This window comes from Papio anubis, chromosome 20 (assembly GCF_008728515.1).
Source record: "Papio anubis isolate 15944 chromosome 20, Panubis1.0, whole genome shotgun sequence".
NCBI lineage: Eukaryota > Metazoa > Chordata > Mammalia > Primates > Cercopithecidae > Papio > Papio anubis.
Window position 1 is genome coordinate 43,577,378 of NC_044995.1, and position 12,235 is coordinate 43,589,612.

General features: G+C 50.9%; 1 protein-coding gene across 1 annotated transcript in view; it reads left to right on the forward strand.

Moving 5' to 3' along the window:
- Window positions 1-12,235, forward strand: part of FBN3 (fibrillin 3) — an 86,407-nt gene that overhangs the window by 72,193 nt on the left and 1,979 nt on the right. The window contains 4 exon segments of the mRNA XM_031660007.1: window positions 4,183-4,311; window positions 4,402-4,521; window positions 6,287-6,521; window positions 7,373-7,523. Of these exon segments, the coding sequence (XP_031515867.1) occupies window positions 4,183-4,311; window positions 4,402-4,521; window positions 6,287-6,521; window positions 7,373-7,523 (635 nt within the window).

Consider the following 12,235-nt stretch of genomic DNA (forward strand, 5'->3'; position numbering starts at 1 on the left):
CGGGGTTTCACCGTGTTAGCCAGGATGGTCTCGAACTCCTGACCTCGTGATCCGCCCGTCTCGGCCTCCCAAAGTGCTGGGATTACAGGCTTGAGCCACCGCGCCCGGCCCAGGGCTTCAGTTTTAAGAGAGGGATCAGGTGAAGTGTCACCAAAAGAGAACATTTGGCTGGGCATTGTGGCTCATACCTGTAATCCCAGCACTTTGGGAGAATGGCTTAGGGCCAGGAGTTCGAGACCAGCCCAGGCAACATGGCAAGACTCCATCTCTACAAAAAATACAAAATTAGCTAGAGGTGGTGACACCTGACTGTAGTCTTAGCTACTCAGGAGGTTGAGGTGGGAGGATCTCTTGAACCCAGGAAGTTGAGGCTGCAGTTAGCAATGTTCATGCCACTGCAGTCCAACCTAGGAGACAGAGCAAGACTCTTTCTCGAAAAAAAAAAAAAAAAAGAGAGAGCGAGAGAGAGAGAGAGAACATTTGAACAAAGACTCTTGAAACAAGATGCATTTCACTTTTTCTGCAACAGTAAAGTTTTCAGCTCACACCTGTGATCCCAGCATTTTGGGAGGCTGAGGCAGGAGGATTGCTTCAGCTCAGGAGTTTGAGACCAGCCTGGGCAACATAGTGAGATCCCATCTCTATTAAAAACAAACAAACAAACAAAAAAAACAGTAAAGTTTTCACTGGATGTGTGAGCAGCTGCATGGACCAGGGCCATGCATCACATGGGTACCATCCATGGAGCAAGCTCACACATGACTCTCACTAGAAAAGAGTTTAAATTCTCAGCCAGGCAGGTAGTGGTGTGAGGCTCAACTTGATCAAAAGTCAACAAACCTGGCCAGGTGCGGTGGCTCAAGCCTGTAACCCTAGCACTTTGGGAGGCCGAGACGGGCGGATCACAAGGTCAGGAGATCGAAACCATCCTGGCTAACACCGTGAAACCCCATCTCTACTAAAAAATACAAAAAATTAGCCGGGAGTGGTGGTGGGTGCCTGTAGTCCCAGCTACTCGGGAGGCTGAGGCAGGAGAATGGCGTGAACCCGGGATGCGGAGCTTGCAGTGAGCTGAGATCCGGCCACTGCACTCCAGCCTGGGCGACAGAGCGAGACTCCACCTCAAAAAAAAAAAAAAAAAAAAAAAGTCAACAAACCTTTTCTGTAAAGGGCTCAAGAGAAGTAAATATTTTCAGCTTTATAATTGAGATGGTCTCTGTCACTATGATTGGACTCTGCCGTGGTAGCATCAAAGCAACCGGAGAGATACATAAATGAAAGACCGTGTCTGTGTGCCAATAAAACTTTATTGATACAACAGACAATGGCTTGGATTTTGTCCCAGGGTGTTCCCATTTGCTGATGACTAAACTATTAATAGAAGAGCAAACTACATGACCGCAGTAGGCCAGCCTGACGCTTGGTTTGCTTTGCTAGATGTAAGGGAAAGAAATTGGTGGTGGCGGACCTTTCTGTTTTTAATTTTTGAGATGGAGTCTTGCTCTGTTGCCCAGGCTGGAGATTGCAATGGTGCAATCTCAGCTCACTGCAATCTCACCTCCCAGGTTCAAGCGATCCTCCTGCCTCAGCCTCCCAAGTAGCTAGGACTATAGGTGTGCACCACCATGCCCGGCAGATTTTTGTATTTTTTGTAGAGACAGGGTTTTGCCATGTTGCCCGGGCTGGTCTTAAACTCCTGGGCTCAAGCAATCTGCTCACCTCAGCCTTTCAAAGTACTGGGATTGCAGGCATGAGCCACAGTGTCTGGCTGTGCCAGACATTTCTTTCTGGCCAGAGTGTAGACCTATTCTCTGTGGCCCCTCAAGTGACAGTTCAGGCAGCTGCAGGAGCCACTCCTACTTAGAAGCTTCATGTTCCCATGTCTGTTGTTCCCAAGAGATATTCAATTTTTGTTTGTTTGTTTCTGTTTTTTTGAGACAGAGTCTTACTCTGTCACCCAGGCTGGAGTGCAGTGGTGTGATCGTGGCTCACTGCAACCTCCGCCTCCTGTGTTCAAACAATTCTCCCACCTCAGCCTCCTGAGTAGCTGGGATTACAGGCATGCAGCACTACATCCAGCTAATTTTTGTATTTTTAGTAGAGACGGGGTTTCACTATGTTGGCCAGGCTGGTCTCGAACTCCCAGCCTGAGGTGATCCGCCCACCTTGGCCTCCCAAAATGTTGGGATTACATGCATGAGCCACTGTGCCTGGCCCCGAGAGAGACTCTACATCTCCACAGATATATGCTTGGAGTCAAGAATCTCTGTACTCAAGGAAGCCAAAAGCAAGGTTTTCCACCAGGAATTTGTTGTTCATTCCCCAAAATCCCAGTTCAAATGCAATATACCAGTCATGGGCTCCTACCTTTGTAGCAATGCTCTCTGGCCATTGTACCCAATGCCCTCCTACCATCATAGCAACCTGGCCATTTTAGTCAGCTCAGGTTGCCATAACAAAATACCATAGACTGCAAGTGTAGGATTTAGCAAAATCAAATCCAAAAACTGGGCTGGGTGCAGTGGTTTGCACCTGTAATCCCAGCACTTTGGGAGGCTGAGGCGGGAGGATCTCTTGAGCCCAGGAGTTTGAGACCAGCCTGGGGCACATAGTGGACAATGTAGTCCCCACGAGAAATACAAAAATTAGCCAGGCATAGTCTTGTGCACCTGTAGTCCTAGCTACCCAGGAGGCTGAGGTGGGAGGATCACTGGAGCCTGGGAGGTGGAGGTTGCAGTGAGCTGAGATTGTGCCCCTTCACTCCAGCCCAGGAGACAGAATGAGATCCTATCTAAAAAAAAAGAAAATTAACAGTTGGTTAAATGAAGCAGAGCAAATGCACACCAAGTGAAGATGTGGTGGCCATTTAAAATTATGCAAATAAGAATAGTAAGAAAAAATATATATGTGTGTGTATATATATATATTCGAGATGAAATCTCTCTCTGTCAGTCACCCAGACTGGAGTTCAGTGGCACAATCTCAGCTCATCGCAACCTCCACCTCCCGGGTTCAAGCGATTCTCCTGCCTCAGCCTCCCTAGTAGCTGAGACTACAGGCGTGTACCACCACACCTGGCTAAATTTTTTGTGTATTTTTAGTAGAGATGGGGTTTCACCACGTTGGCCAGGCTGGTCTTGAACTCCTGACTTCAGGTGATCCACTCCCTAGGCCTCCCAAAGTACTGGGATTACAGGCATGAGCCACTGTAACCAGCCCCCAAGAATAATAAGACTATTTAAAGACATAGAAAGATGTTCACAGACTATTCAGTGTAAAACAATAGCTTACACACACACACACACACACACACACACAGAGAGAGAGAGAGAGAGAGAGAGACGGACAACCCATACACTGGGTGGCTTAAACTACAGAGATTTATTTTTTTTCAATTCTGGAGGCCGGGCAGTTCAAGATCAAGGTGGCAGCCTGGTTGGTTCTGTGAGGGCTCTCTTCTTGGTTTGCAGACAGCCGCCTTCTTGCTGTATCCTCACTTGGCAGAGACAGAGCAAGCTTTCTGGTGTCTCTTCTTATAAGGGCACTATTCTCATCATAAAAGCCCTACCCTGATGACCTTCTCTAACCCTGATCACCTCCCCAAGACCTAATCTCCAAATACCATCCCACTGGGGGTTGGGGCTTCAACATAGGATTTTGGAGAGATACAAACATTCAGTCCATGGCACCAGCTGACCTCACATTATTGTCAGGTTTCCATGAGAACAAAACTCAACAGGCAACCCAATGTCATTTTTCCATGGGAGAAGGAAAAGAGGCTTTGTTTATCTTTTACTCTTTTACCAGGCACTGCCCTAAGTCTTTTACAAGATTAGGTTAATTTAATTCTCTCTCGCACACACACAAAAATGCAGTGAGGTAGACATTATCATCTCCATGTTACAGCTGAGGACATCGAGGCACAGAGAAGGTAGGTAAGTTGCCCAAGGACACACAGCTTCAAGGCGGTGGAGATGAGATTCTTTATGTGCAGGATCTCAAAGATTGGCGTCTATTCTGTGAGTCAGGAACTGTTACAGATCTCATTTCACAGCGTGGGAAATAGGCACAGAGAGGGTGAGCAACTTGCCTGAAGCCACACAGTGGTGGGACTGGCATTGTGTCACCTGACACGAGTTCCTTAACCAGCAAGCAACCCTGCCCGATCTCTCTCTTCTGCAGACAATGATGAGTGCTCAGCCCAGCCTGGCCCGTGTGGTGCCCGTGGGCACTGCCACAACACCCCTGGCAGCTTCCGCTGTGAATGCCACCAAGGCTTCACCCTGGACAGCTCAGGCCATGGCTGTGAAGGTACAGCCCAGCTTTGGCTGGGGTCTAGTGTTTGGGGGTGTTGGTCCTGAGAGCCGTCTGGTAAACCCTCTCTCCCTCTCTCTGTCTCAGATGTGAATGAATGTGATGGACCCCACCGCTGCCAGCACGGCTGTCAGAACCAGCTAGGGGGCTACCGCTGCGGCTGCCCCCAGGGTTTCACCCAGCACTCCCAGTGGGCCCAGTGTGTGGGTGAGTGGAAGGGGCTGGGAAGAAGCTGGGGCCCCCACCAGAATCTGCTCAGAGCAGGCGACTAACAGACACTACCCTGCAAGATGTTGTGACAAGCTCAATTATATAAAGATTGAACAGGCTAGCCCAGAAGGTAGTGAGTTCCCCACTGCTGGGGAGTCAAGGTGCAGCAGAATAAGCATGGAAAAGTGTCTGAGTTCATTCCTTAGGGCATGGTGGCCTGGAGGACTCAGTTGAGAAAGATTCTGAGACCTGAAGTCTGCAATTCTGTGATCACAGGGAAAGAGTGCTGTGATTGATTAGTGATGTCTGCCATGAGTGTGATTACTGATGTCTGCTATGGATGCTGCAAGGGGCGATGGAGGTGTGAATGCTATATCATTGTCATAGCTGTTGCAGAGGCCCTTTATTTGGGGAGCTAGCCTTCTGCCCTGCAACCTTCCCCCTTCTTCTGGCTGCTCCAGGACCTCCTGGCAGCCCGTTTCACTGCTCTTTTCATTCCTCCACTACAGTGCAGCTTTCACCCTCTACCATTTTCGGGCCCACTTGCTCTCTCTTGAGACCTCTCCTTGGCCTCCATCCTCTACCTCCACTACTCTGGGCACCACAGTCTGCCCCTCCTGGACACACTCTCCTGTGGCCTTGGTGATGTGGCTGTCCCCGCTCTCCCACTGCCTCACAGGCACTGCCTTCTCTGCCCTCTCCTTTTGTCTCTCATGGTGGGTCTTTAGCTAAGTTCTCGGGCTTCCCATACCACATGACCCTGCCCCCCGAGGCAAGGTGCTTGTCCGCTGGGGATCTTGGGGATCCCACAGACCATTGGCCTTTGCTGGCAACTCTTCCTCAACTTGTCTCCTCCTCTCTGTACTGACTCATTCATTCTTTCCCCAGCTGTTTGCCAAGGACCTGCCTTTCACTAGGCCCTGAGCTCAGATGCAGAAGTGAGCTGAAAAACCATTTCTGCCTTGAGTTGTTCAGTCCAGCAAAGGAAACAGGAATAAATTAGACCCCTAACTAGGTTCTCAACAGAGGACCATTTCATCCCCTATAGTACATTTTGAAGTGTCTGGGAGACATTTTTGATCATCACAACTGGGATCCAGCGTGGTAGTTCACTCTTGTGGGATATTGAGGTAGGAGGATCGTTTGAGGCCAGGAGTTCAAGACCAGCCTAGGCAACATAGAAAGACCCCCATCTCTACAAAAAGTTAAAAGATTAGTCAGGCATATTGGTGCACACCTGTAGTCCCAGCTACTTGGGAGGCTGAGGCAGGAGGATCCCTTGAGCCCAGGAGGTCAAGGCTACAGTGCACTATGGTTGCACCACTGCACTCCAGCCTGAGCAACAGAGTGAAACTCCCAGCTCTAAACAGACAATTGGAGGCAAATGGATTTTCCTGGCATCAAGCGGGTGGAGGCCAGGGGTACTGCTCATCGTCCCACAGTGCAAGGACGGCTCCTCCCTAGAGAAAGATCCGGCCCCAAATGTCCATAGCACTGAGGGTGAGAAAGCTTGTTCTAGATCATCCTACACTTTGGGGTTTAGGGGAAGTGTTGAGAGATGCAGTGAAGGAGAACCACAGGGTTTGGGGCAGCGGGGCTATGGGGCCGATCTAGTCTCAGGGCTCACTGCCAGGTTGCTGGAGGCTTTGACATTGGACTTGGGCTCTGAACAGAGAGCATTTCAGGTGGAGGGCTCTGGGGGTGAGAAGGCTGCCCTGCCCCACCTCTGTGTCCTCCCTCTCCTCCTCCTTTCCTCCCACAGATGAGAATGAGTGTGCCCTGTCGCCCCCGACCTGCGGGAGCGCCTCCTGTCGCAACACTCTTGGTGGCTTCCGCTGCGTCTGCCCCTCTGGCTTTGACTTTGATCAGACCCTTGGGGGCTGCCAGGATGTGGATGAGTGCGCCGGACGGCGTGGCCCCTGTAGCTACAGCTGTGCCAACACTCCCGGTGGCTTCCTGTGTGGCTGTCCTCAAGGCTTCTTCCGGGCTGGGCAAGGGTGAGAGGCTGGAGTGGGGTGAACAGACTCCATGCCCTGCAAGCATCCATGCATGTGCATGCAACCACACACACATACACACGCACACACACGGGGCTTTGTGCATGCCAAGAATTTACCAGAAGAGCTCCTTCTGCCCATGCATGCAGGCATTTACCCACATATGCACAGAGTCCTGGACACACAGAGTTACAGTGGCACCTGTATCTGTGCACACACAGGCTCACACCACTAACATGCAGTTGTCCACATGGCACACACCCGTACCAGTATACATGGGCACCCTCGTGCATTTACAGATCCCAGCATGCACACGTGTGTGTGTGTGCGTGTGCATGTCCAAGTGTGCACTCAGGCTCATGCATGCCCGCATCCCTGGGGGCACTGTGCCATTGCTACATCCTGGTTTGCACAGGTGAGGAGGCACGCATCAGCTGTCTATGAGTGCTCACATTATACACACCCCCCGCCCCGGGCACACTCAGGGAGATTCACACATTCCTACAACCACACATGTGCCCACATGAGATATTCCCCATGTGAACACACAGGTTGACACACGCGCACGCCCCGGGTATGCTAATGTCCATTTGTCCATCCCAGCCTGTGCCTGCCCTCTCACTCCTGTGTTCACACCTATGCCCAGGTGAACCAAGGGACTCACATGCACACCCTTATGTGGTGCACACACACTCATGCACACGGAGTCACACCAGCACATGCTTAGAGGCACATGTGTGCGTGGGCATCTGCAGCATGACTCAGAAAAGAGTATGCGGGTGGAGCGAGGTGGCTGGGGAGGTCCCATGAGCCTACCTCTGAAATCCCCCACCCTGCTCATCCTGTTGCAGGCACTGTGTCTTTGGCCTGGGCTTCAGCCCCGGACCCCAGGACGCCCCGGACAAAGAGGAGCTGCTCTCGACTGAAGCCTGCTACGAATGCAAGATCAACGGCCTCTCTGCCCGGGACCGGCCACGACGCAGTGCCCACAGGGACCACCAGGTGAAATGGGTGCTGCACTGGGCGGGGGTGGCCAGGGAACGGGTGAGTGTAGGAAAGAGGCTGTGGACCCGACTTAGTCATGTCAGCCTCCCAAGAAGGAGCACCAGGCTCCACATCCCAGCAGGTTCCCCATGTCATGTGCTGGCTTGGGATCTTCTCGTGCTTTCTCAGCCCTAGGATTTTTCTTGGGGGGGTCTCTGGGGGACACATCTCCTCAGCACTCTACCTCACTCCTGGTGACAAGTCAGGCATCTTCCAAACAGATCCTGGCCGGGCTGTGACGCTCTCTCTGGGTCCCGTTTATAAAGGCACTTGGATGTGGGGACATACCCGGGCCCCTCCAACCCTGCCTGCACCCTGGAATCTGTCACCTCCTCACCTCCTAGTTGGTGAAGCCCTCCCTTGGGACCCTTTTGGGATTTAGTTCCAATGGGGCCCTAAGTGGCCTCTGTGCCACAGCTCTGCCCATCTCAGCTCCTCTGTGCATTCCTCTGGGCTGTTCTCACAAACCCTTAGTCCAAGTTAAGCCCAAGCCCCTTCCCTGTCTGAGCCTTGGGGAGGCGAGTCTTTTCTCTGGGGACCCCAGCAAAGGCTCCCCTTAGGAGCCTCAGGACCCCAACCTATACCCACTCAGCATCTGCCCTGTACCGCTCTTGTGCCTGAGGTGCTCCTGGAGTTCCTGAACCTGCCTTGTCTCTAGGAATCTCAGGGATCTTCAACACACCACTCGGTAGCCGTAGGGCAGGCCTATGCCTCCGTCCCTCCTGCCCTCCTCGGGCCACCCCATCAAGGTGTGTAGAGAGGGCAGTTTTGCCACAGCTGCCAGCTGCTTGCCCCTCAACTGAAGAGTCCCTGACTACGGGTCAGTCCTGCAGCCATCACCCAAGGGATCTGAAAGCCAAAAATGTATTCAACACCTGCTGTATGCAGGTATCACTCCAAGTGCTCTGTGTTCACAGCCTCTCAATGTTTATGACAACGCTGGGAGGTGTAGATGCCACTATTTTTTTAATTTATTTTTTATTTTTTGAGACGAAGTCTTGCTCTTGTTGCCTAGGTTGAAGTGCAATGGCGCAATCTCAGCTGACCGCAATCTCTGCCTTTCGGGTTCAGGCGATTCTCCTGCTTCAGCCTCCCGAGTAGCTGGGATTACAGGTGTGCACCACCACGCCCAGCTAATTTTGTATTTTTAGTAGAAACGGGGTTTCTCCATGTTGGTCAGGCTGGTCTTGAACTCCTGATCTCAGGTGATCTGCCCACCTCAGCCTCCCAAAGTGCTGGGATTACAGACGTGAGCCACTGCACCCGGTCTAGATGCCACTATTATCCCAAATTTACAGATGGAGGAACTGAGGCTCAGAGAGGTTAGGGCACATGCCCAAGTTACAGAACTTGAACATGGAGGTTCAGAGATTCCATGGCTATGGCACATGGACTTCTCTTTACAAGCAGCCTTGGCATCCATGGCCAGCCATCCTGGGCCCCTCTGCCTTCCGAAGCCACCACTTTACATTGTTTCCCAAACAATTATCATTGAGCATGGAAACCATTACCCCAAGCTCACCCCCACTGCAGACATTTAGGACGAAGCTTCTTCACTCCATGGATTTTACTGAATACCGCCGCTGGGCACTGTAATGGAGCAACAGCGAACAAAAACAACAACAAAAACACCTGCCCTCGTGAGACTGATATTCTAAAAGGGAGACACACAAGAAATCAACATGTAAAACATATATTTTATAACACATGACAAATATGATACATGATAAGTGCTACGGGGAAAAACAAAGTGAGAAATGGGATACGGTTATTGGGCTTGAGAGGCTTTCTATATTAGATAAAATGTGAGTGTATTACTTTGTATTACTGAAAGGCCCTTTTCCCCTCTAGTTATTTTTTCCCCCTTGCTGGGAAAAACTGTGGATGTATATATTATCCCATAGTTACTGGTATTTTCTGTAGACTTCATAAGGGCAGAACTGTGTCTGTAGGATTTACTACTGTATTGGCACCCCTTGGTACTCAATAAGAGTGAGTGGAGTGGTTGTCAGGGTCCCAGGGCACAAGCAGATCAAGACTGAGAAGGGCTAATTTTTATATTTTTAGTAGAGATGGGGTTTCACCATGTTGGCCAGGCTGGTCTCAAACTCCTGGCCTCAAGTGATCAGCTCACGTCAGCCTTCCAAACTGCTAGGATTACAGGTGTGAGCCACCGTGCCCAACCAAGGCCAGGATTTTGAGACCAGCCTGGGTAACATAGTGAGACCCCCTCTACCTACAAAAAGTAAAAATATTAGCCAGCTGTGGTGGCATGTGCCTGTAGTCCCAGCTACTTGGGAGGCTGAGGCGGGAAGGTTACTTGAACCCAGGAGTTCAAAGCGGCAGTGAGCTGTGATCACACCTCCGCACTCCAGCCTGGGTGACAGACTGAGACCCTGTCTCAAAAATAGGGCCGTTGTGCCTTTGCCTGCAATACCTACTGACTGCCAGCAGGTGTCGGTAAGAGCATAAGTCTTAACAACATTCCGTGGGAAGAAGGCCTGAGATCTCCGGAATTGAGAGGCTGGGGAACAGGAATAACTTTCACTTGAATGCAACAGCAAAACACTCCATCAGCATGTAAATGAGGCCAAACCAACACAGTGCTCCCCAAAACAAAGGCAAAGAAAACACAGATGACTTTCTGTGGGATTGGATACGTCACCCAGCCCTGGGGTAGCCTGCCATTGAGGCTCGCTGTCTTATTCAGGGCCCTGTCCAGCTGCCAAGACCAGGAAGGCACTTCAGAGGAGCTTAAATAAAGAAGGGTTTGTCATTGGCACACAGGGGGCTCTCAAAGAGAGCCAGATGCAGGAAGCACAGCGGAAGCTATCAGGTGGCTCTTCTGTCTGGTCCTTTACGCTCTCCTCTCTGGCCCTGCTTGGCATCCCGTTTCTTTCACTGTCAGCTCTGGCATTCTTTTAGGGGCTGGCTTCTGCGGGAAGGCCCTTGTTCCTAACACCAGCCATCCCAAGACACTTCTGAGTGACCTTAGGGCTCTGGGTCCCAAAGTCATCTGAATAATCCCCTGGCTGCTGGGTCTCTGAGAGCAAATCTTTGATTCCCTTGGCCCAGGCTGGCAGGGGTCTGAGCAAGGTCCCTTAGCTGAGACCAGGGATCTGTAGTGTGTAACAGTGGCTGTCTCCCTGCCTCTCTCAGAAGCAGCCTCAGCCTTATGCCACTGAGTCTACAGATCCAGCTGACCACTGGCCTTGCAGATGAAGAACCAGACTTGAGATGCTAAGAGAAGCAGTATTTTCCTCCACTTTATTTTTTATTCCTTTTTTTTCTCTTTTTTTTTTTTTTTTTTTTTTTGAGACAAGGTGTCACTCTGTCACCCCGGCTGGAATGCAGTGGCGCAATCATAGCTCACTGCAGCCTTGAACTCCTGGGCTCAAGCGATCCTCCCACCTCAATCCCTCAAGTAGCTGAGACCACAGGCACGTGCACCACCACGCCTGCCCAGCTCATTTTTGTGTTTTTTGTAGAGATAGGGTTCACTGTGTTGCCCAGGCTGGTCTCAAACTCCTGGGCTCAAGTGATCCACCCACCTCAGCTTCCCAAAGTGCTGGAAGTAAAGGCATGAGTCACTGTGCCCACCCTATTTATTGATTTTTTTTTTTTTTTTTTTTTTTTTTTTTGAGATGCAGTCTTGCTCTGTCACCCAGGCTGGAGTACAGTGGTGTGATCTCCTCTCACTGCAAGCTCCGCCTCCCAGGTTCACACCATTTTCCTGCCTCATCCTCCTGAGTAGCTGGGACTACAGGCGCCCACCACTTTGCCTGGCTAATTTTTTTGTGTGTATTTTTAGTAGAGACGGGGTTTCACCATGTTAGCCAGGATGGTCTCGATCTCCTGACCTCGTGATCCGCCCACCTCAGCCTCCCAAAGTGCTGGGATTACAGGCGTAAGCCACCGTGCCCAGCCTATTTATTTATTTTAAAAATCAATTTCTTTTTTTTCGGGGAGCCTGCTCTCACTGTGTCACCCAGGCTAGAATGCAGCAGTGCAATCATAGCTCACTGCAGCTTGAACTCCTGAGCTCAAGGGATCCTCCCATGTCAGCCTCCCCAGTAGCTGGGACTACAGGCATGCAACACCACACCTGGCTAATTTTTTGCATTTTTAATAGAGACAGCGTTTCACCATGTTACTCAGGCTGGTCTCAAACTCCTGGGCTCAAGCGATCTGTCCACCTTGGCCCTCAGCCAACTTCATGGTTTTTCATAGCACATCTTGTCACTTTTACATTTTCCATGTATTTGTTTACTATCTGCTTTGCTTTACTAGAAGGTAAACTCCCTGAGGGGAAGGAGTTTTATCTGCTCATTGCTGAATCCCCAGCGCCTCAAAGATTGCCAGGAATTCAGTGGCGCCTAATAAACATATGTATATATTTTTGAGACAGGGTCTCAGTCTGTTACCCAGGCTGGAGTGCAGAGGTGTGATCACAGCTCACTGCCGCTTCGAACTCCCGGGACCTCCTGCCTCAGCCTCCCAAGTAGCTGGGACTACAGATGCACACCAGCACTAATATTTTCACTTTTTGTGGGTGGATGAGGTCTCACTATGTTGCCTTCTGTCCTTGAAATCCTAGCCTTGGCTGGGCATGGTGGCTCATGCCTGCAATCCCAGCACTTTGGAAGGCCGAGGTGAGGGGATCACTTGAG